The following is a 23022-nucleotide window of genomic DNA, read 5'->3' as shown; positions in this document are numbered from 1 at the left end:
GCTCTTTATTACACAGGAATCAAAGACATGCGAGCTGAGCTCCTCAGCCCTGACGCCTGGCCCCTTCTCTCTGTTGACCGCCTCAGGGGAAGCCCAAAGACGGGGATGGACCACGACTGTGAGATGCAACCACCTGGAGCCCCCAGGCCCGGAAGCTCCTTCTCCCGCAGCCACTTGCTGGGGCACCCTGCCCGCCCTTCAAAGCTCCCTGGAGGTGTGTCTCCCCTCATTCCGGTCCTGAGGAAGACCGTCCGTTTGGATGCCTTCCCCCAAAGCCACAGCCCACAGGCTTCCGGCCGACCTGGGCTTGGGGCAAGGGTGCAGAGTGCGGGTCCACAGGAGACCAGCAACAGCCTTGTGTCCAGGAAGCTCAGCTCCATCTCCTTAACGCTCCGTCAGAACAGCCAGGCATGGCCCTTGGGTCCCCCATCTTCTCCCTGGGAAGAGCTGTCCACCCTGGGCAGGGAGGCTGCCACCCATGGAGGTGGGAGGCTGCCCGTGCCAGGCTCACCATCTGTGACGCCGATGCCTGCAGGCAGGGTCCACTCCAAGGGCCCAGGGAGCCCAGGCCTGGCCAAAGCCAGCAGGATGCCCATAGTAGAGAAGCCCCTGGTGAGTTCCTACCTGGCCCTACCTTTTCAATCCCGGTTAGCCCAGAATCCACCAGGCTCTGCAGGGCCAGGCCTGCTGGCTCAGAGGCACCCTGTCCCAGTGACTGCCCATGTGTCTACCAGAGCTTCTTCAGGAAGAGGTAAGCCCCGGTTCAGGGGTATCCCAAGATCCCGGCTGCATCTTCAAAGGGCCACCCCTACCAGGGGTCCTACAATGGCCCTAGATTTGGTTACTCTGAACACGAGGCCAGGCACAGCCAGACGTTTAGCTACAATGGCCACCAGCAGACATAGCTTGGCTATCAATGTCACAGCAGTCACATCCAGACAGGATACAGGCACAGAATTCTCTGCTCTGGGTACCAAGCTGGGCACAGCCGTGGACTTGGCTACAGCAGGTATAATCAAGCCAGACACAAGCACAGGGGGCACAGCCACAGACTGGGCGGTACCAGACCCAGACCCAGACAGGCTGGGCACAGCCACTGGTTTGGTTGTACCGGTCACCTCAGCCCCAGTCACTGGTGAGACTGCACTGGACAATGTCATTAGCATGACTGCAGCAGCCACCTGCTCACTGATGCCAAGCAGAAGCACAGACCCAGCCCTGGACCGTGCTACAGCAGAGGCTGCCACAGACAGGGCCACAGAGCCCGCCACGCTGGAGATCACCAGAGAAGCCCAAGGTAGATGTTGAGAGCGCAGCTGGTGTGCACTGGGCTCTGCAGGGGTGGCACAGATGCATCTGGGTAGGTCGGGATGGGGAGGCGGGACTCTAAGGACGGAGTTGAACACACTGGGGGAAAAGGGAATAGGGTTGAGGGGCAGAACACTGGGACTCTCCCTGAGATGGGTCCCAACCTGCCAGTCAGAGGTCAGGCCGAGGGAAGTCACCAGAAGGATGGTTTCTGGGGTACCCTGCAAACAGGTAGTGATACCAAGTTCATCCTTTGGCATCTTGCACAGTTCTTTGTTCCCTGAAGAGCTAGAATTGCCAGGCCGTCTGTAAAAGTCCAGCTTAAAGAGCAAACCACCTACAGGATAGGACAGACCAGCATGTCGGTAGTGGCGATCTGTCTAGCTGCCTGCAGAGCTCCTGGGATGTGGACAATGACCTCACCTGACCCCTTCCAAATCATTCACATTCTGCCCTCCAGGAAGATTCTGTTGCTTAAAAGGTATCTCACCTGGAGTTCTCTTTCTTGGTTCCCTACTCCCAGTCCTTTAGTCCTGAAAGATGAATTGGAGATTTGTATATATGGAAGTCCTACCTAGAACTATAGATAGGTCACAAAGGGCTAGAAGGTCTTTGGGTCTCAGAGAGGCTGTGACATGCCTAAAGTCATGCAGCTGGTTGGTGGCAGTGAGCTCATGGGGGCCCAGATCTCCTTTGGGCACTCATTCCTCACGTGTCAAAGGCGCAGATACTCTGGTTCTGGGAGACGCTTGGAGAGCATCGAGGCTAGTGCCTCTGTGGGGTCTTTGGGTCTGGGAGCTCACCCAGGCTCTCTCCCTCCTCCCTCCGTGATATCACCTCCACCTTCATCCCTGCCCTCCCTCTGAAGTGGCTGTGCCCAGCCAGTGCTTGCTGGATGACGCCACCCTCAGTGTCTCAGGCATGTCCAGAGCAGCCCTTTCCCTCCGGCTCCGAGTCCGGCCCTCCCGACCTCGCTCTCTGCTGTTGGCGCACGGGAAACCTGGGTACCCTCCTTTCCCTCGTCTCTCTCTCTCTCCTTCATCCTGTCTGGTCTATTGCCAGCTCTGTTGCTACTCAGCACTGGTTGGCTGTCCCCTCCTCTCCAGCCCTCTGCCCTGTGATGCTAAGGTCCCCCCCCCACCCCCCAGGGCTTTCCCTCCTCCACACAGCAGCCACTGGCACTCACATGTCTGACGGCAGCACTTCTGGCAAACAGCCGTGGTCACTCACCATTACCTTCCCTTAAATGCCAGCCCCTTAGTCTGGCTTCCAAGGCTACGGACCTCTCCAGTCTCGGAGCTGCACGTCCCTGTCTGGAATTGTCTCCGCTTCAGCTGCAGCAGGGCTCTGAGCTGTCCACCAACACCGCGCAGCTCTCAGCTCCGGGTCTCCTCACCTCTGCTGCCCCCTCTCCCGGCCTCCCCCCCACCTCCACTTGCCTTTCTATCTCGGTCCTTCCCTCTCCCCGGTATTCTTCTAAAATCCCTCTGTCCCCCGCACGTGCCGCGGGTGCACCCACAGCACCCTGTCATACCCCACACTCCCGCATTCGGACAGCCCAGCTTTCTGTACTCTCCGCCAGACCTACAGCGCTTCCAGGACAGGGAGGGCCGGCCTTATCGCTGTCCCCCAGGGCCTGGCAGTATGCTGTCCGTTAATGTTGACTTAATGTTGGAAGATTTTTCTGTTGGGTAAATGCAGACTCAGGGAAGTTCTGACCAGCTCAAGGTCACGGGGCTCGTCACTCCGGAGTCGGGCCTGGAACCTCGGAGACTCGGGGCCCTAGGGGCGCCCGCTCCGGGGCAGAATCGCGCTGAGACGGCGCAACATCCCAACCACCGCGTGACTCAGGCACGCGCACCGCCGCCCGCCGCTGCCACCGGCGCCCCCGCCCCACCTCGCCCTGGTCTGGAGGGTAAGGGCCGGGAGAGGGGGCAGGAGGAACCCCGGGCCTGGGATGCGGGCACCTTCCCCGGCCTGGCATCCCGAGCCTGCAGGCACAGCGCGCCCGCGCGCCTCCTGGGCCGCCCGCAGCCTGGCCCTGGTGCCCGCCCCGCGTGCGGCCCGGCGGGGAGCGGGTGCGGCGCGGGCGCCGCGGGAGGGGGAGGGGCCCTCGGCGGGGCAGCGGGCGCGCGGGTCACGTGGTGCGGTGGCAGCGGCGGCGGCGGCGGCATCGGTTTGCGCGGGCAGGGGCAGCGCGGTGCCGGGGGAGCAGAGGCGACGTCTCGAGCGGGCGCGGCGGCGCGGGGCGCAGGGGCGGCGCGGCCGGGCCCCGGGCGGGGCGGGTGGGCGGAGAGCGCCGAGGGGCGAGGCCCGGCTGAAGGGCCGGTCGGCCCGGGAGGAGCCCGCGCCCCGCTCAGCCTTGCAGCCCCACGCCCTGAGCATCCCCCCGGAGGAACGGAAACAAAGGAGGATTCATGTCCAAAGGTAGGGCCGGGCCACCGGCGTCCACCGAGAGGAGGATGCGGCCCCGAAAGGGCTGGAGGTGCTTCCAAGGGGGAGGGTTGCTGCGCCGAGGAGCCCACGCGCGGTGACACACCACACACGGTGGCACACACCCCAAGACATACATGCCTGGAGAACGTATGCAGGATAGAGGGGAGATACAGGAACCCACGGACACGCCAAGCAGGGACCCAGATGCGCACAGAAAGCCCCACGCTCGTGCAAACACACGCACACACGCAGAGGTATCAGGGCCACCTACCGCGGGGTAAGAGACCTGTGCGCTGACACATGGACCCCTTTCCCCACACTCAGGCACACACGGAGATGGGTACCGGCTGGTGGTCTCCAAGGGAACTCGGCCTCCAGAGGACTGGAATGGGGGCAGGGGGCGTCCCAGGGCCCTTAGCTCCGGTAAATGGGAGAGGACCAAGATATTTTGTGTGGTCTTTTTCTGAGTGCCAGGGCCGGAGCTGGAGTGGACTGGAATTGCCTTGTGGGTGGGGGTGGGGTTCTGAAGGCTGCTAGGTGCTGGGGAAGATCTCCCCTCAGGAAGGAAGGAAGAGCTGCCCTCCCAGCCCCCTACCCCCACCACTGAGCCAAGGAGGCAGGTGCTGCTATTCAGGAAAGGTCCCCTCCCCCTGCTGCCACCTTCCCAACAGAGGGGTGGGGTCCCCGAGCCAGACAAAGACGAAGCTATTTATTTGCCTGTAAAAGAAAGCATCAGGGTCCTTGCTTGGCATGGGGATGGGGGGTGCAGTTTCTGTGCGGGGCTCAGTCAGAGCCGAGCCAGGTGGACAAGATGCCTCTCCCTGAAGCACTGATGGAGCAGGTGGCTCTTGGCAGGGGTGTTGCAGACAGATCCTGTCTCCTCGAGAGGCCCTTGGAGAGATGGGAGCTTAGGAGGGGCCCCAAGAACCATCTAGGCAGGATGCCATGCTGGGGCTACATCCTGCTGTGACCCCATCCTGAGCTCTTCCTCACCCTTGGGAAGCCCCCCTCCAGTTCCTGTTGCAGGGGAGGGAAAGGTCTGTCCCCTTGACTGTGGCCTACAGAAGAGCCGTTTGCAGGCTGGGGGTCAGCTGCTCTGCAAACAGAGCAGCATCTGAGGAAGGAGAAAGGTGAAGGTTCTGAAGTGATACCTCCGTCTCAGGCAGACATCATTCATTCATTCACACATCATTCATTCGTCGCTGAGTGCCTGTGTTATGCTGGGCACATTGAAGCACATAGATGCATAGGACATGGTCCCTGCTGAAGGAAGGGTGGGAGCCAGCATATGTTCAGTAATTTATGCCCATGCTTTTGCTTAACCTTCACAGCAACTCAGCAAGGTACGTTTTCTGAGGAGAAAATTTTCCTGAGGAGAAAATTGAGGCTATAGGGGTCACCCAGCTGGGAGTCAAGTCTGGGCCAGCTGCCCATCTGGGCTGGCATGGCGGGACCAGGGGAGCTGTGGGGCAGAGGATGGAGCTACAGAATTTGACTCAAGAACAGCATTTGTCCTGCACCCTGGAGGTCTTTGTGTACTTGTCAGCCACCCTCACCAGGCAGTGGGCCCTCAGGGGCAAGGAACTTGTGTGGGGTCCCAAAGTGCCTTTGGTATTTACTCTAAGGTTTAGCTGGAGTAGGTTTGCATTTGACAGAATATGGAATTGCCTGGATGGATAAATGGAACAGATGAATGGATGAATGTGATGAGTACCAAGGCAGTCAGCAGGCGAAGCAGCACGAAGGAGGCATCCCCATTGGAGGGGAAAGCAGAGGCTTTCCTGAGAGGTAGCCCTTGAGCTGAGTGGTGAAAACGGAGTAGGGGTTAGCGAGGAGCTGGATGGGCAAGGGGTCTTCCAGCAAAGTCTGTGATGGGGTGAGCTGCTGCACGCTTACAGCACTTGCAGCTGATGGGTGGCTGTTAGCATGTGCTTGGCATGTAATTGGCATGTAGTTGGGAAGGGTGGCTTGCCAGCAGGTGCTCTAGGCAGTATGCACATAGGTGCTAGTAGGTGCCTACTGGAAGGATGAGGGTGAGAGATCTGCTCATGTGTGGGCCCTGCAGCAAGCCTGCCGTGGTGCCTCAAAGTTGCCTGGGAATCTGGTAGGCAGACCCCTTCTCAAAACCAGGGTGTGAATTTGGGGAGTGTGCTTTTTGGGTGCTGCATTTGATGGGCCAGGGCTGAGCAGTCCATGGTGGGGACACCCACATTAGAAGAACATTAAAAAATATACATAAAAAAATACAAGACTCACTGTCCACGTCTGTAAAATAGACATCCCCCTCACCCCCCACAGATGGATCTATCTCACAACATAGGTTGTGGAGACCAGAAGGGCTCAGCTGAAGAGGCATGAGGGAAATGGAAAGGGCCAGCCACGTGAGCGGCTGCACAGGGGAAATGCGCACCGGCCCCAGTGCAGGTATGCTGAATGGGGCTCCAGAGCCATGTGCGAGAGCAGAGGAGCAGCCGGGCTGTGAGAGTCAGCTGCCATGGCTGAGACAACCTTGCTGCCGTCTGGAGCTGCCTGCCTGGCAACAGCTTCCTGGGAGCAGGAAGGAGACCGGCCAGGCCCCAGGGAAGTCCCGAGGCTTCGTCAGATTGCCTGTGCCTGGGAGTGACAGGGAAAGAACAGCTGCCCATTGGCGGGGAGTCTTGCCAGCACCAGGGGAAGGCCTAGGTGGTGGCGGTACAAGAACAGACTCCTGGCTGGGTTTGGGGTGGGGGAGGGAGTCACTCCTGTCCCCTCTCCCTCTGGCCCATCTGCTGCTCCATCAGTCGGCCTGTAAGCCTGAGACTGCAGGGCAGTAACCACGAACCACAGGATCTAGAACGGCAAAACCGGAAGGGGTCCTCAGGAGAGTTGGAGTCCAATTACTCTGCTGTGTAATCAGCATCCAGGCCACCTCCCTTTAAGGAGTGATTTCCCCTTCTGACAGCCTGGTGAACTGGAAAGGGGTGGGGGCAGGGGTGCTTCTAGGCGTCACATCTCAGTGCTCTCCACAGCCTGGATCACGAGCCTAACCAGTTTGCACATGCGGGAGCAGGCTCCAGGGGGAGGGGGTTCGCGCACATCCCCAGAGTGGGCATGTATAGCAGCGCCAGGCTCATCCCACTTCTCACACACCCCTTTTATGGATGGGGAGATGAACTTGTTCCATTCTGAGACCTACCCTGGTGGACAGAGGCGTGATGAGGAAACACACAGATTCCTCCTGTGTGTGTGAACATAGCCATGATCTGCCAGACCCAGAGGGATGTTTGCCTTTCCCCACTGGAGAAGGGCTGTTCCCTCAGTCACCCTTTCTTCTACCACCCACCATCCTAAGAACACACTGATCATCTTTGGCAAGTTACCGCCCCCACCTGGGTCTCATCCTGTCCCTACTGGTCAAAAGGAGAGACTTGTTCTGCCCACAGATTCAGAAATATAGCTAGGTGGGTGTCTGGGGCTCCTCAGGGACAGAGCCCCCCACTCTGCCGGGTGCTCACGGAGCTGAAGGGACACTGAGGCTGGGGAACAAGAGTGATGCTCATTCTGAGGAGAGAGGGTCACCCTATTTGTTTCTAAAAACCACACCGACAGTCAGTAGGTGCTGGGCCCGTGCACTGGAGGCGGGACTCCAGCTGGAACAGCCCAGCATTCTCTGACACCCGCGGTTCTCTCAGGGGATGCTGCCCCAGGGGACGTTTGGCACTGTTTAGAGAAATTTAGGGGTGTCATAATGGGGGCTACTACTGGCATCTAGTAGTGGCCAGGGATGCCATCCTACAATGTACAGGACAGCCCCCCCCCAACAAATGTCAATAGTGCCAAGGTGGAGAAAGCCCTGGATCGGACACACAGATGTGTTGCTTTCAAGAGCGAGAGTATTTCAAAGTGCCCCCTGCGACTGGGGGAAATGCGCCGCGGGCTAGAGTTTGTATCAGACTTGCTCTGTGTTCCTAGACAAGTAGACAAGTCCTTTCCCCTCTAGGCCTGACCCTTCACCTATGAAACGGGGGGCCCATCTGACATCTCAAGTCCCATCCAGTCCCAACTCTGCAATTCCACATCACGAGACTGGCACTGTGGCTTCCATGTGACCTCTGCTTTCCTCCAGCTCACTCGTCTCATCTCGGCTTTGCAGGGCTCCCCGAGACCAGGACGGACGCAGCTATGTCAGAGCTGGTGCCTGAGCCCAGGCCTAAGCCAGCCGTGCCCATGAAGCCCGTCAGCATCAACTCCAGCCTTCTGGGCTACATTGGCATCGACACCATCATCGAGCAGATGCGCAAGAAGACCATGAAGACTGGGTTTGACTTTAATATCATGGTCGTCGGTACGGAAGGTCCTGGTGGCAGCGGTACCGAGGACCCCACTTCTTCCCGTTAGGGTGGCCTCAGCCCTTGCTTCTCTAGGAGGAGCTCTTTCTGGGAGGGCAGACTTCACGGTGCTGATCACAAAGGCCTAGCCTTCTTCTCCCCTCAGGCTGGCTGGCCCAGGGGAGGGAACTTTGGGGGGTGGTCAGCCGGGCCCCGTCACAGCTGGGTGGACGTAGGCAGCCTCTGAGCCGTGCTCAGCCTGCTTTCCGACTGCGGCCTGGGGGACTCATCAGTGTCATTCCCACCTTCAGGACGGGTGGAGGGTGGTCTTATTTCTGATCCTTTGTAGTGCTTTCAAGCTTAGAGTTCCCAGGAGATTGATTGGTCTCTAAGCAGTGTCACGTGGTCACGGGGTGTGCGAGCAGGAAGGGGCCTTTGCCCGGCCTCAGGGGTCGTCCACTCAGTCGCTGAAACAGCGATCCGGGCACCATCCTTCCTTCTCCCATATCCCCCAGTTCCGTCAGTCATCAAGTCCTGTCAGTTTTACGTCGTAAGTATCTGTCGCGGCTGTCCCTGTCTCTCCCTCGCCGCCGCCACCCCGCGCCGAGCTGGGACTCTCACCTGACTCGGTGCTGCTCAGGGAAGAGCCGCTGGGCCGGAGCGCACACCAGATGGAAGTCTCGCTATAGAACCTCAGTTGGACTAAACAGTGTGCTTAGCGGCACAGATGATTTACTTTCTGGTGCAGACTTCTTATCTCAAGAACCAGTAGTAAATGGTTCACGGACCCTGGCCTCAGGTCCCACTTTGAGGGGCACCAATCCTCCTGGTTCTGTCACCCCCTTCAACCCCTTGTCCACAGGTGACCAAACACTTCTTTTTTGCAAAGCTTCTCAAACCCCTTCAGTGAGCCGCAGGGTTTACACTCCTGGTCGGCCTGGTACTGCCTGCCTGCCTCTCACCTCCTACCACTTCCCACGTAGCACCGTGCTCCTCACTTACAAGGAACAGTTCTCCTGCACTTGGCATGCTCTTTCCTACTCTGAGCTTTTGCGTGTGCTGTTTCCTGTGTCTAGAACCCCCTTCCAGCTTCTCATGGGCCATTCGAAGTCACTCTTCGGGTTTCAGCTTAGCTGTTGCTTCTTCCTAGAAGTCCTCCTTGGTTTCAGAGCATGGATTAGAATCCCCTCAGTACGCTGTTATAATATCCTAAGCTCCCTTCACAGCGATCTCTTCAGTGCAGCACACTGTCTGTATTTGCTTCTGTTTTGGTCTCCTCACACTAAACAGCTCTTGAGGGTAAGGATGATGTCTGTCACCACTCTGCCTCCAATTTTAGCACAGCACCTGGCACGCAAGGATACTTAATGAATAGATGACCTTAGACAATATCTGGATGGAGAATGGCAAGTACAAGATGCATGGGCTACTTCTCTCCCCAGCATCGCCACGGCAGGCAATCATTGGTCAGTCACAGCCCACATTCCTCCCTGAGCCAAGGCGTAGCCTTCTTAACATTTTGGTTTTGGTGGCTACCACCAGTTGATCAGTTCGCATGAGAAATGTACCTTATTTGCCATCCCTTGTCTTACCCAGTTCCCTCCCTACCATGTAATCAGTGAAGACACTAGGTGGGCAGTCATGGCTGGTCCAAGGCCTCCATGAGACACCACAGTCGGGTCTGGAACCGTAGGCTGTTGCCTCCTGCCTGGTCCTTTTCAGGTATCCCACAGGGATGCTCTAGACCAGCACTTCTGTTTTTACTGTGCAAAGGACCACCTGGAGGGCCTGTTCAGATGCAGATTCTGAATCACGGGGCTGAGGCAGGCCTGGGATTCTGCATTTCCTATGAACTCCCAGACGGTGCATCAGTTGCAAGAACTGCTGCGCGACTCATGCACATTCAAATTTGAGGAGCACTGCCCAGACCAGTGGTTCTCAAATGCCTTCTAGTGGTGGAGCTCCACCTTGGAATGAAGTCTCCTGTAGAACTGTGTCTGTAAAACAGGTCTGAGGGAGCTGCGGCGAATGAGGTAGCCTCCTCCATCTCACAGGGTCCTCCAGGCATTCATCTCGAGACCCACCTGCTACTCTCAAGTAAAGAGTGGCTGTGGAGCCAAGGGGCTCCTTGGGCTCAAGTTCAGGTCTTGGATTTATTAGTTATGTTACCTTGCACACATTTCATGTTAGGTGGAGATTAATCTCTCTGGACCACTTCCCTGGGGATAAAGTGGCTCTGCATTGGGAGTGGGGGGGCTCACGGTGCTGATATAAAGGCTCATTTTACTAAGGGGACGTGAACGTGCGTCTGCCCTGAGGCAGTATCAGAATGCAAAGTCATTCTGTTACTCCTCTGAGTATTAAAGACTAGAAACTTCAGTCAAGCCAAATCAAAACAAAAAGCCACCATGCTAGACAAATGCAGAGGTTATCCCTTGTCCCAGTGGTCCTGTGACTCCAGGAAGGAGACTGTGGAATCCAGCTGATGTTTCCCCAAGCCCTTCTCCAGCGCAGGGAACCCTGTGCATCCGAGCTCCCCTCCCTGCTCAGCCCGGCCCACCCCAGTGAGCACCCAAACCGGGGCGTCGCCTGGCTCGCAGCTCTGGAATCCTGTAAGCCCCTGGGTGAGATATTAGGCTCCAGAGGTGGACAGGGGCCCTCCCTGCCTCCTCATCCTCCTCTTGTCTTGCTGCAGGTCAGAGTGGGCTGGGCAAATCAACACTAGTCAACACACTCTTCAAATCCCAGGTGAGCCGCAAGGCCTCCAGCTGGAACCGGGAGGAGAAGATTCCCAAGACAGTAGAGATCAAAGCCATTGGACATGGTGAGGCCCAGGCAGGGACCCTGTGGGCATCGCTCAGAGGGGCCTCTGCCAGGAAGGGGAGAGAGGGGGCTTACTGGGGAGTGAGACAAAGGAAAGGCGACCTCAAGGGCGAGTAGACTGAAGTCCTGAACTCTATGGAGCAACTCCTCAGATGCAAGTCCAGAAAAGGGAGGGAGGGGATTAGAAAGGAGAGCAGTGAGGTTTGAGCTGGACAGTAAAGTGTGGGTGGGATTTAGACAGGCAGAAGGACGTCAGGAAGCCATCCCAGGTGCAGGGAACAGCATGAACAAAGTTAGGAGAGTTAGGAGAGACCCTGAACTTGACTTTCCCAATAATTGGTTCTGAAGAAGGAAGTAGCCTGGGTCTCCCTGGCTGGTAGGCAGCAGGGCACCTGGCATCAGCTGGGAGAGTGACCTCCCTGGTGTCCTTTCTGTTCACCCCCAGTGATAGAGGAAGGCGGTGTCAAGATGAAGCTGACCGTCATCGACACCCCAGGCTTTGGAGATCAGATCAACAATGAAAACTGGTATATGTCTGCCCATGAGATTTCCATCCTAAAGACTCTGCAAGGGAGATACTGAACACATGCTGAGAACCATCCGTGCCCTATGCTGAGGGGTCAAGCAGGAAGACTTGCTATAGGAGAGAGGGGGGCTATGCGGGGGCAAGGGGAGAGGCCCAGGTGGGGGCCAGTCATGGGCTGGAGCGGGACGGTACAGAGGGAGTTTGGGCCATGGGATTTCGTGGAGCAGCAGCAGATCTGTCACAGGTAAGGCAGACAGAATGGGGAACCGGGGTGCAAATCCAGGCTGACCTGGAGGCTGAGGCCAAGAGCTTGCCCTGTGGGCCAGAGGTCATAACCCTGATGGAGATAGAAGGAGTGAAAATCAGGAGGGAGGGGAGTTCCCACGAGGAGAGAGGCTCTGGGGATCCGCAGTCAGTGTCCAGTCAAGGAGAGTGAAATACGCTGCCCAAAATGTGGCTGGAAGGTTCCTGGCAGAAGCTTGCTCCCAGGCAGGGGTGGAGACCACCGTGCCTCTGTGGGGAAGCTGGGGTCTGCCACAGACAGGCAGGCCACTGAACAACACAACTTAGAACAGTCTTAGAAAAGCGGTTGCCCTCGTCTCTGGTTATGTGCATGCACACTGATGCATCGTGGTGACAGCAAACTCCTACCGTGATTGATACGTTCTATGTGCCGTTGCTGTGTTCTTTCTAATCCTCACATGAATACCTCCAGGCCCCTATTGTTACTGCCACTTTCCTTATGAGGAACAGTCTCAGAGGGGCAGACCTCCAGCTCAGGAGTAGAGGAGGGGGAAGTGTATATTGCTTTCTGGAGTGGGACAGGGTCTGCAGGTTCCTGTAGCCCAGTCAGGATGCTGGGTCCCCAGGGGAGCGCTAGCGAGGCTAACAAGGAAAGATATCCATGGGGGGCCAATGGAGAATGGTCAACGTGTACCCTAGACCCACCAGGGGAGGCAGGAAAGGAGATGGCTGTGTGGGGACAGCTACCTGGCCCTGCCTGGGATGAGTCCCCAGGTTCTGTGCTTCTGAACTCCCATCTGCTTTCTTCCCCCCCTGCAGCTGGGAGCCCATTGAGAAGTACATCAACGAACAGTATGAGAAGTTCCTGAAGGAGGAGGTGAACATTGCCAGGAAGAAACGCATCCCTGACACTCGAGTCCACTGCTGCCTCTATTTCATCTCCCCCACGGGACACTCGTAAGTACCGGTCCTGTCTCAGGGCTGGGCTGTCTCTGGTTTGCATCACCTGTGCCCATTTTGCAGTGGGTAACCCATACCTGGACTGGCTGGGGAGGGCCAGTGGGGCCCCAGTATAGGCATGGCCTTGTGAGTCCCCAGACTTTCTCCAAGAAAGTCTGGCTTTCTCACCAGGAGAGTAAAGCTGACCAGCGTCAGCCCCTTGCTGCTCTTTGGTGTTCTGGCACCATGACCCTGCACCCACAGAGAAGCCAGTTTGTGTGAGCGGAGTGCTCCTCACCTTTTCTGTAGATACTGCTTTGCACAGGCTGGGGTGGGGGCAGCAATGAGGGTGAAATGGGAGGGGCAGGGCTATTGGATTGGGGCTGGTGCTTGGAGCAGGGTGTGGGGCCCAGCTGTAGGCATCAGAGGGTGGCTAGCCCAGCACGAGGGGCCGAGTGTCTTGAGATGAAAGCAGACAACAAGCAGGGGGTGCTAGGGCCTCTGGCTGTGGGACACAGGTGGGGCTCTATGATAGGGGGTGCTGGCAGAGGATGGGGAGATCCAAGCAGCCCCCCATTGGCAGAGGTCTCATAACTTACTTCTAAGTCCAGCTGCAGGGCTAGAGTTCAGTTTTTGAGAGGATGGACAAGGAGGGTCCCAGACTTTGGAGGAGCCAGGCACCCAGCAGGTGTTTGACGGTGGGGCCCAGGCCCTCAGTGGAAAGGTTGCTTTATTCTGCCCCAGACCCTGGACCAAGGTCAGAACAAGCCAGCACACAGCCTGCCCGATGAGTCCCTGGACCTCAGACTCAGGGCTGATTGGGCCCCAGAGCCTCGGGGAAGTGCGGCCCTTGGACAGTAGAGGGCAGGCCCCCAGCTGGGGCCCTGCAGGACTGAGTGGGGGCTGGGAGAAGGCCCAACAAGAAGTGCTGGCCCACGGGCAGAACGAGATGCGCACAAGTAACCATGACATGAGGACATGTGGGTGGGGGCGGCAGCTGCTCCCGGGAGAAGCCCCAGGAGGAGAGAAAGCCATCCCGAGGAGCAGGCGGAGCAGGGCTTATGGAGGGGCAAGAATTGAAGAGAAATGGAGGTGGCGGGCACGTGTGGGCTGAGCGGGGGCTGTGCTGCAGAAGGTGAGTGCGTGTCAGAGAGGAGCAGCCCCGCAGCCTCAGCCAGGCTCCCAGCCCTGTCCCCCTGTCCCAAGGGCTGCCCTGGAGTGGTGGTGGTGGCAGAGAGGGGAGGGCAAGGTGGCTCTGACACACCCCTTCTCTGGGCCCCAGCCTGCGGCCTCTTGATCTGGAGTTCATGAAACACCTCAGCAAAGTTGTCAACATCATCCCTGTCATTGCTAAGGCCGACACCATGACCTTGGAGGAGAAGTCTGAATTCAAGCAAAGGGTGAGAAGCCCCTGCTCCCTTTCCTGTTCCCAGCCCTTCCTTCCCCTCCTCCGGCCAGCTGTCTCCCCTCCGTTATTACAGCCCCAAGCCCCCTGGCCTCCCAGCTCCTGCTTACCCCTTAAAGAGGCTGGGCTGGCGGTGGTGTCTGGGGACCAGTGGGGAAGAGATGTCAGTGTGGCCTCAGGCTGCCTTCTTCCCACCTCCAGACTTACCCACCAAGACCACTGAGTACAAAACTCACCAGGAACGTGAGAAACCACGCCTCAATGTTAGGGAGCTTGCAGGACTAGAGAAATTAACGAACTGCCTGCCAGCCCTTCTCAGATCTTCTCTGAGCTCCCTATGCTCGTTGGTTTGAGGTGGGGAAGAGAAGTATAAAGACAGTTGTTGCCTTCAAAAAGCTTACGATCAAGTAGACTACTGCAGAGGTCCTGGATGGCTTAAGCCAAGCTTTGAAAGAGGGCAAACAGAGAAGCTCTGGGTGTGGGGGCGGTGAGGGTCACCTCTCTTCTTTGCAGACAGGTTTAGGACCTGCAGCAGTGTGAGCACTGCCCATGTGGAACCTACTCAGAGGCGCTGCTTGTCTAAATCCTGGCCTTATGGACCCTGAGATGAGCAAGCCGCACGCCCAGACCACTCATCTCAGGCTGCGCTGTGGCAATTGTATGGCTGGGGCTTGCATTTATTCAGGGCTTTCCTGCTACTTCAGGGCCTCAGAGTTCAGAGATGACTCGGTTATCGAAGGCTGCATTCAGCCGTCTGACTTTAGCACACACACTCACACACACACACGATTGCATGTGTGTGCACACCCCACACCCCACCAGTCTCCCATTATCCTGACACTTGGCTACCTTGCTTCTCTTCCTTGCCTCTAGGTTCGCAAGGAGCTTGAAGTAAATGGCATTGAATTCTACCCCCAGAAAGAGTTTGATGAGGATTTGGAGGACAAGACAGAGAATGACAAAATCCGGGTGGGTGCCTGGGGCTCTGTTCATCAAACAGATGCCCCCCCTTGGGGCCCGTGGGGTGCATATTGTGTACTGCTTCTGTCTTTCCACCTGCTTTCCCCTTTCCATACTCCCTGCCCCACCTTGCCTGACCCAGACCAGAAGTGACATGGGAGGGCATGAGGGCCAGGGGCCCTGGCTGACTGTGAACTCTGCACCCAGAATGCTGATGCTCCCATTCATCCCCAGACCCCACAAAGACCTCTTCTTCCCCCATCAGGCCTGGCAAAACCAGATGTCGGGTGATGGAGGGCCATAGGCGGGAACGCATCAGGCTGGGGTCTAAGGTATCTTCGCCTGGTCAGAGCTCTGCCTTAGTTTCCTCCTTTGTAAAATGCAGAGGTCAGACTAGGTGAGTGGCTTACAGGTTTTTTTTTTCTCTAGAGGAACTCTTTAAAACAATTAAATGTTAGACAGAACTCCAATATAGATATAAGACATAAAGACAGCTGTTCTCAACTAAGTGGCATGGGGCACAGAGACCTGCCTTCTGAGCAGCCCGTGGGGTATCTCGTGGGAATCTGAAGGCTTCTTGTAAACCCAGTGTCTTGTAAACCATTGGCCAGTAGGATTCCTAAGATCCCTCTCAATTCTAAACTTCTACAATTCTGCGATGTTATATCAGAAAAATCCTGAGTTCTCTTCTGGACTTCTCTGTGAACTACTGTAACCTGGGACACACCAGTTACATGCTTCTGTGTTGAGTCTCCTGCTCCGTCAAGGGTGGATAATCTAGCAGAAGCCCTTTACCTGATGTAGCTGAGAGAGGTAACTGGTCAGTTAATTCAAAAACTTAATTCAAGTGAAGTAATCATGAAAAAATGATGCATACAGATATTAAATGTTATAAAGTAAGTATTTTAGTAAATTATTAAGTTAAAATAACTTCAAGCATATTCCTCACATTCATTAAACATTCTTTCATATAGACAGAGACAGGCCTCTTTGAAGATAAATCCTCAAAGTTGCTTTTAATGCAAAAGCAACTTACCTTTATCCAGTCTTTTGGAAACATTCATTTCCAGAGAAGCAACTTTCCACATTCCTCTAATGCAACAGTTAATTTATCGAATTATATTAACAAGTATACATCAGGCAAACAGACTGGGGAATAAACAGCTGGCTCTTTATTCAACCCACCTAGAGGTGGCCACATCAGAGAGTGGCCTCTGAGCTCTTAGAGGTCAGCTGACATGCCTCTGCCAGTAGTTTTAGGGGAGTCGGTGTAAAGCCTCAGTTGCCTCGGCTGTCAGTTGGGTGGGCATCCTTTAAGAGAAATCTGCTATCCTAGCTAGCTCAGAGTGGTTCCGAATCAAATCAAACGTGTTAATTGTAGGATGAAAAGTACAAGACGTTCTCCAGTTGTAGGAAAGCTGACTTACTGCAGTCAGGGCTGCCAGGCAGGGGCGTAGGACCCAGGATTTCTGGCTCGCAGACCGGTGCTCTCTTTAAGAGACAAGAGCCTGGCCCTTGCCATCAGTGGGATCACTGAAAGCATATCAGAGACGTGCAGCTGACGGCTAACGGCCCAGGACCAAGGGCCCTCCTGCCGTGGGAGGCCCAGACTAGGAGGATGACGGGCACGTGCGTCTGCTTTGTCAGCAGGAGAGCATGCCTTTCGCGGTGGTGGGAAGTGACAAGGAGTACCAAGTCAACGGCAAGCGGGTCCTCGGCAGAAAAACTCCCTGGGGGATCATTGAAGGTAATTCAGTGCGTCTTCTAGAAGAACTGGCTGCTGTTCAGTTATGCTTGTTTATTAAGCATCTGCAGGCTAAGGCAGTGTCCTAGGGTATGAGAGATGAAATGAACGCCCACACACCTGCCGTAAGGAGCTTACAGTCGAATTGAGAAGGTGAGACTCACAGGCAGGAAGCCATAAAGGACCAATATAGCCCCGGACCGGGGGCACTGACTCACGTGTCAAATGAGTTCATAAAGGGAGAGATTAATACAGACTAGAAAAAGCAGAGGAAGGTTTTCCACATGAAAGGGACAAGATTTGACAAACTACTGAAGGGGTGTTCAGATGTGGCCATTTTCACTTTATCGTGAATGGATGAGACCTTGAGAAGGTCATAGGGATTTCTGAAAGTTTTTGAAGAATTGTTTCAATGCTTTCATTCAATATGATAACCCAGAGGGGAGCAGGGTAGGTGTGACTGTTCTCAGAGAATCAGCCCCTGAAGCCCATGAGTTAAGGCTGTAGTTTAAGTGTCCTGCCCAAGATCACGTGACTTGTTAGTGGTGAAACTTGGAATATCAGACCCAGATATTTTGATTCCAAAACCAGGTTCATACCACTGTATCATGTTGTCTTTCATTTTCCCATGACCCTTTTTTTGGGATTAAAAGAAGTTTTTTTTCTCATAATCTGCCTTGAATTGGAATTATTTATGAGAATGTCTGTCCTACCCATTAGATTGTGAGACTAGAGGATTTATGCCTTAATCCTCTTCTGCTCCCATAATTGTTGGCAAATGATTTACAAATAGGAGGCACTCAGTTTATGCTGAATTGGATTTATCATGTAGTACATGACCTTTTCAAGGTGGCTCGATTGTTATTTTCTATGTGTGTTACTGTCTTCCAATAAGATCGTAAGATCTGTAAGGATAGGAATAGTATCTTAGGCCTTGAGCAAGTTTGTTGGGCTCCCTGTATATTAATTTCCTTTTCCACAAGATGGGAAATATAATACTCCCTATTAGCTATTACTGCAGAGAATTTCAGATAGTACTGTGCCATTATAGCTGCTTAATAAATATTTGTTCCATGAATAAAATTTAATGCACCAAAGGGCCAAGACAAGCCACTTGGGAAGGGTTGCAATAGCCTGTCCTGTGGCTCGCTCCTGAAAGTCTCCCTGACCTGAACAGAAGTTCCTCGCTGGCTGCTGGTGCATGAGTAGGTGACCACCTGCTTTGTTCTGTTTCTTCGCAGTGGAAAACCTCAACCACTGTGAGTTTGCTCTGCTTCGAGACTTTGTCATCAGGTAAGATGCACCCCTTCCCTTAGATGGCTACAGGTTAAGTGTCTTGCCCAAGGTCACATGACAGGTTTCCTTAGTTGGGGTCTGGGAGCCGTCTGTTCGGATCCACTGTGTCAGTCTCCAGGTCTCTCTGACAGCTTTGTGACCAAGCTCCCGCTCCCATCATGAAGCAACAGGGGCTGAACGAGTATCGCTGGCTCTCTGGAGCGACTCCCAGTCATTGGGTCCAGGCCATGGAAGCAGTATATTACCCTCACATGTGGGCTGTCTCTTCCTCCTGCCATCTCTAATTATGTCACTGTCCCTTCTCACCCTGTGTCCTTCAGGACCCACCTCCAGGACCTCAAGGAAGTGACACATAACATCCACTATGAGACCTACAGAGCCAAGCGGCTCAATGACAATGGAGGCCTCCCTCCGGTGAGCGTGGACACAGAGGAGAGCCACAACAGTAACCCCTGACGGCCCTTTCTCTGTACCATCACACATTGCCACTTCGCACACACATCCCCAACACCACCACCTGCCACCTACCACCTTCTACCTTTCTATCTGTCCCACAGGCCTGTCTGGTATTTGTGGAGTATTTTGTTTATTGTGTGTGTGTGTGTGAAGGGGGTGAGAGTATGTCTGTGTGTGTGAGCGTGTGCACAGGGGTGAGGTATTTTCACTGTGTGTGTGTGTGTGTGTGTGTGTGAAAGGGGCGAGACTATGTCTGTGTGTGTGCGCAGGGATGAGGTATTTCCCCTGCCCTCCCTGGAAACTCCCTTTCAAGTCTGGTTCCTCCATGGCTGTCCATTATCTGTCTCCTTTCCTTGTATCCCAGAACAAAGCCGAGTGCCTCACTTGAGAGGTCTGGGGGAGGTTTCATTTACAAATTATGGGAGCAGGTGAGCCACAGGTAACTCTTTCTTATCTCTGAATCCGCCCACCACACTGGGACAGCAGAGATTCTCCCAGGACAGGCTGTGGAGTTAGACCCGGGAGGGGCGGGGAGCGGCGGGGAGTCGAGGAGTTAAGCCTCCCATCAGCAGGGCAGTCTGGGGGAAGGAAGGTCACGGAGAGCAGGGAAGTAGGCCGGAGTGGGCTCCTGCAGAAAGAATTAGTGCCTAGAAGTGGAGAAGAGAGCTCCACCCTTCAGTCCATGTCGCCTTCACTGCCCAAAAGCTCCTGTGGGTCACCGACTGCTGCCTTCCATATCCCCTTCCCTCACTGGCCTCTGCTTCCACCTTTCCTTCACTTCTTCATCCTGCCCTCTCTGACTTCTCTCACTTCCTTTTAGACAAATCCATCTTAGCTACATTTCTGTATTTAAGAGTTAAGCCCAGTCTACTTCCATAAATGACATTAGGCCACCTTCAAATCACAGCTGAAGGCATGGGACAGTACACGCTGAGATTACAAGAGAAATCAGATTCATAGCAAGGAAGAGGAAAGAGAGTTTTTGCAGCTGAGTGCTGAAATTGGCCCTGAGCTTGTGGGCAGCTGGGCAGACGAGGAAATGTCGAGTTATGCAGTCCCAATGTTCAGTTAAAAAGGCACATGCATTGGTCAGGTGAGAAAACTTTTTAGGCATTAAGTACTAGAAGAACCAAGTCCAAGGATGTGTCAAGAACAAAATACATTATTTGTCTTTTCCAGTGGTTCGGCTTTAGAGACAAATTTTAAATGATACCTCCCTTTTCTCCGCCTGGACCCTCCCCCCTTGCTGCTGGCTTCTCTGTTGCTCCCTTCACCCCAGATGTACTTGACGCCCACATACTTATTTTCCATTCTCTCTCACTCTTGTGCAAAGCTAATGCACTTTTGTCTGTTTATCTGTCTTTCTCCACTTTTCCCTCCTGACTCCTTAGACATTCCCAGTATATCCACAATCATACATTTAGCTTTTTCTCATCCTTCCCTTCAGCCCTGTATTTATTTTTGCATATTTCTCCTGTTTGTTTTGCACCCAGATTGCTCTTTCTCCCTTTAGTCTATAAGGTGGCTGACATTGGGGCTGGGGAAACAATTTTGCCTCAGACAAGGGAAAACACCATGTGGAACAGTTGACAATAACCTTCTGTAGCCTCCTGTTCCATCTCTTGGTCCAACCCTAGGGGTTTTACTGGTCCTCTACAGATCCCAGCATTTATAGTCCCTTATCACTCAGGTGCTAGGAAAACGTATAGGCCAAGACCGAGATTGGGTGGACCAGACCAAAGAGGTGGGTGATCTAATAACTAGTGACCCCAGATCTATGGTCTCAGTCTTTCCTGGAGGCCCTACCAATCCGACCCATATCCTCTGTCACCCACAGAGTTACTCCAGGGTAGGCACCTGTTAGGAATAGAGCCGCAGCAGGCTTGGAGCCCACAGGTTGCTATGTTTCAACGGAAGTTAGATCCCTGGCTCACAGAGTGAACAGCCTCCTATGGCGGTGCAGGCCTGGATACTAGGACTAGCAGGGAAGGCCTGGGGGCTGGTGTGAGGCTGAGTAGGAGAACGATGCTTGGAGGCCCCAAACCATGATCTCAGCCTCCCTGGAGAAGCTGCTTTGTATGTCTGCTGCCAGCTGCTGGTCGCTACACGCTCAACCATTCTCAACCCCCCTGCAGGGAGAAGGCCTCCCGGGCACTGCCCTTGCACCTGTACCAGCCACCCCCTGCCCCACTGCTGAATGAAGGCCATTTCAAGTGCTGCTTCTCCCTCCATTCCTCTCAGCTGGTATTGCTGCAGGGCCACACCCTTTTTAGAGTTGTGCTTGTCCAGCCCAGCGCCACAGCCCCTCTCAGCACAGCACGTGGAAGGGGCGGGTGCTTCCTCCATTTAGCCAACGCCCCTGTCCTCCCAGGGGAATGGAGTTTTCGCCAGCACTGCCCTCCATCGTCTTTGTCAGCCTGTCCTAGCGCGTGTGTAGGATGAAGGAACATATCAAGAGCTGCTTCTGCCCTCCCAAGCCCAAGCCAGCGGCCTGTACCCATCTCCAGGGGAAATAACACGGCTCCCCACCCATTCGTCCACATAAGCTACTCTTGGCTTCCTTAAAGGAGCAAGAAAGCAACTTTTCTGCTTGTCAGATGCATTGGTGTCAGCTGTGTGAGCCCTGATGGGGAACGAGGGTGTCTCGTTCATTGCTTAAAGCTTGTTTATAAGATGGGTCACTACTGATGTGGTGGAGCAAGGGCTAGCATTCTGTTTTATTAAATTGCAACTTGTGACTGGCCCAGAGTGTGGTTTCACACTCTTCCTGCCCCATAACGTAGCCACTTAGGAGGAGTGGTTTTCCATAAGAGGCATTTCTGGAGTTCACTTCTTTATTCTCAAACTTTCAAAAAGAACTACAGACAGACACAAAACTCCAGGAAGCTGTGATATGTGAATTGTAGGAAGTAAAAATACACCCTTTTGTCCATTTAGCAATAAGAAGGATCTCTTACCATCCGCCTTGCCTACTCCTACCCTTCACCTCCACCACGCCAATGTGAGTAGTGAATTAGCCTGGCCACAGTTGGTCACTGTAGGCTAGTGGGAAATACCCAATGGAGGGAAAAGCCCCCCCATCAGATGCATGAATGTTTGCGAATGTCGGCTACCACTGCCCCACACACTGTCTTTATGGAATTATCCCCACCCCATCCATCTCCACCTGGACACAACTTGCTCAAAGGCTGGTGACTCGTGGGCCAATCATCTACAACCAAATCCTGATGGAGCAAGAGGCCCAAGCCTAGGGGATGCAAGAACGACCCATTTCTTAAATGTTACCAGTCCCAGCCAACCTTTTGGTGACATTATGGTTAAATTTCCCAATTGAAAACAAGCCAAGAGACAAACTGGTTATGTAAATGTTGCTAGACTTTGTGTGTTGTACAACTAAACATTGCTGTTTGAATGATACCTGGCCTGTGTCTTATTTGTCCTTCTCATCCCTTGGCTAAATCACTCATTATGTTATCTCACTCATGTATTGAGGGGAGACAGCATTTGTCTTGGTAAGAAATAGCCACAGAAATTAGAGATGGAAAACATTTCGTGAGGTCAGTTCATCTTCAGTTGGTCTGAGGCTGGATGCCAGTCTAATTCCCTGGAGTTTTGTATCCAAAATGAGTGATGGAGCTACCACACTTGACCTTGAGGGATACTGTGCTTTGCATAACCTGTCTCCTTCAATGAAAATGATGTTTATTTTCATTTAATTAATTTCCTACCTTTTCCCGTTCTTTCTCCAGAAGGCATAAAAACCAAGTCCATGAAAGCAGTGGACCCATCTTGCCTAGGGACCTAATTTACAGTGAATATTTTCAAGAGTTAGGAATTGAAACTGAGATCACTAGTTTGTCTCTTTCTGGAACTAGTCCTTCCCCTTGTTGAAGTTCCTACTCTCTTTTGTTGCCAACAAATAACTCTCACCTGTATATTATTTCTCTGAATTTGACTGTGATGACCACATGCAATTGTGTTTGGGGCCCCAATTTTCTGTAGGGTGAGTGTAAGGTATAGATAAATGGGTGGGGATGTCAAGATTGGAGGAAGACAGATATGGAGGCTTTTGGAGTCATTCAAGTAAAATGTTGGGTGGCAATGCCACACCGAGACGAGAAATGAGATTTGAGCAATATAGAGGTTTTGTGAACTTAAAACACCGCAGCTAAGAGAAACCTGAGTTCTTCAGGCCAACGCCTTTATACAGATATGGATGCTGAAGTCCAGACGCCATAGTTGTCTTGCTCACAGTTGCACACTTTAGTTCCCACCACAAGACTTGGGACTCAATCTCAATACTTGTTCCACTGCGTCACACCACTCCTATTGCATTTCATTTATTCTAATAGTTTTAGTGGTACATTTAAAATGGTGCATCTTACAACCGACAGGATCTTAAATGTGATGAAATACAGTAGTTCAGGAGGTGTTAACATCCCTTTGTTTGAAGCCCTCTGGTGCTATCTATGACGTTTAAAGGAACTAAGAATATGTACATTTTAGTCTTCAAAGCTATTCTGGTATAATGTATCCCACCTTATCCTCACAATCACCCTTTGGAGGAGGCAGGGCAGGT

General features: G+C 53.9%; 1 protein-coding gene across 13 annotated transcripts; it reads left to right on the top strand.

The window, feature by feature from the left end:
• Positions 1-90: 90 nt before the first annotated feature.
• On the top strand, positions 91-21858 carry SEPTIN3 (septin 3). 13 transcript variants are annotated; one of them, XM_057486326.1, is made up of 12 exons: positions 3203-3223; positions 6043-6168; positions 7877-8077; positions 10747-10875; positions 11320-11401; positions 12463-12600; positions 13865-13982; positions 14861-14956; positions 16595-16694; positions 17933-17984; positions 18308-18401; positions 20579-21858. In XM_057486326.1, exons 2-12 carry the CDS (start codon positions 6099-6101, stop codon positions 20642-20644), a joined length of 1146 nt encoding a protein of 381 aa, XP_057342309.1. In that variant the 5' UTR covers positions 3203-3223; positions 6043-6098; the 3' UTR covers positions 20645-21858. The 13 variants fall into 13 exon arrangements, with proteins under 13 accessions (XP_057342307.1, XP_057342306.1, XP_057342305.1 ...); XM_036931469.2 differs by lacking the exon at positions 3203-3223 and adding an exon at positions 3571-3735; XM_057486324.1 differs by lacking the exons at positions 3203-3223; positions 6043-6168 and adding an exon at positions 91-1297 and having other exon boundaries at positions 7877-8068; positions 16598-16694.
• The last annotated feature ends 1164 nt before the right edge of the window (positions 21859-23022 follow it).

Source organism: Manis pentadactyla, chromosome 10 (genome assembly GCF_030020395.1).
Source record: "Manis pentadactyla isolate mManPen7 chromosome 10, mManPen7.hap1, whole genome shotgun sequence".
Taxonomy (NCBI): Eukaryota; Metazoa; Chordata; class Mammalia; order Pholidota; family Manidae; genus Manis; species Manis pentadactyla.
The sequence above is the reverse complement of the archived record's forward strand: the minus strand, read 5'-3'. Positions and strand labels throughout refer to the sequence as shown.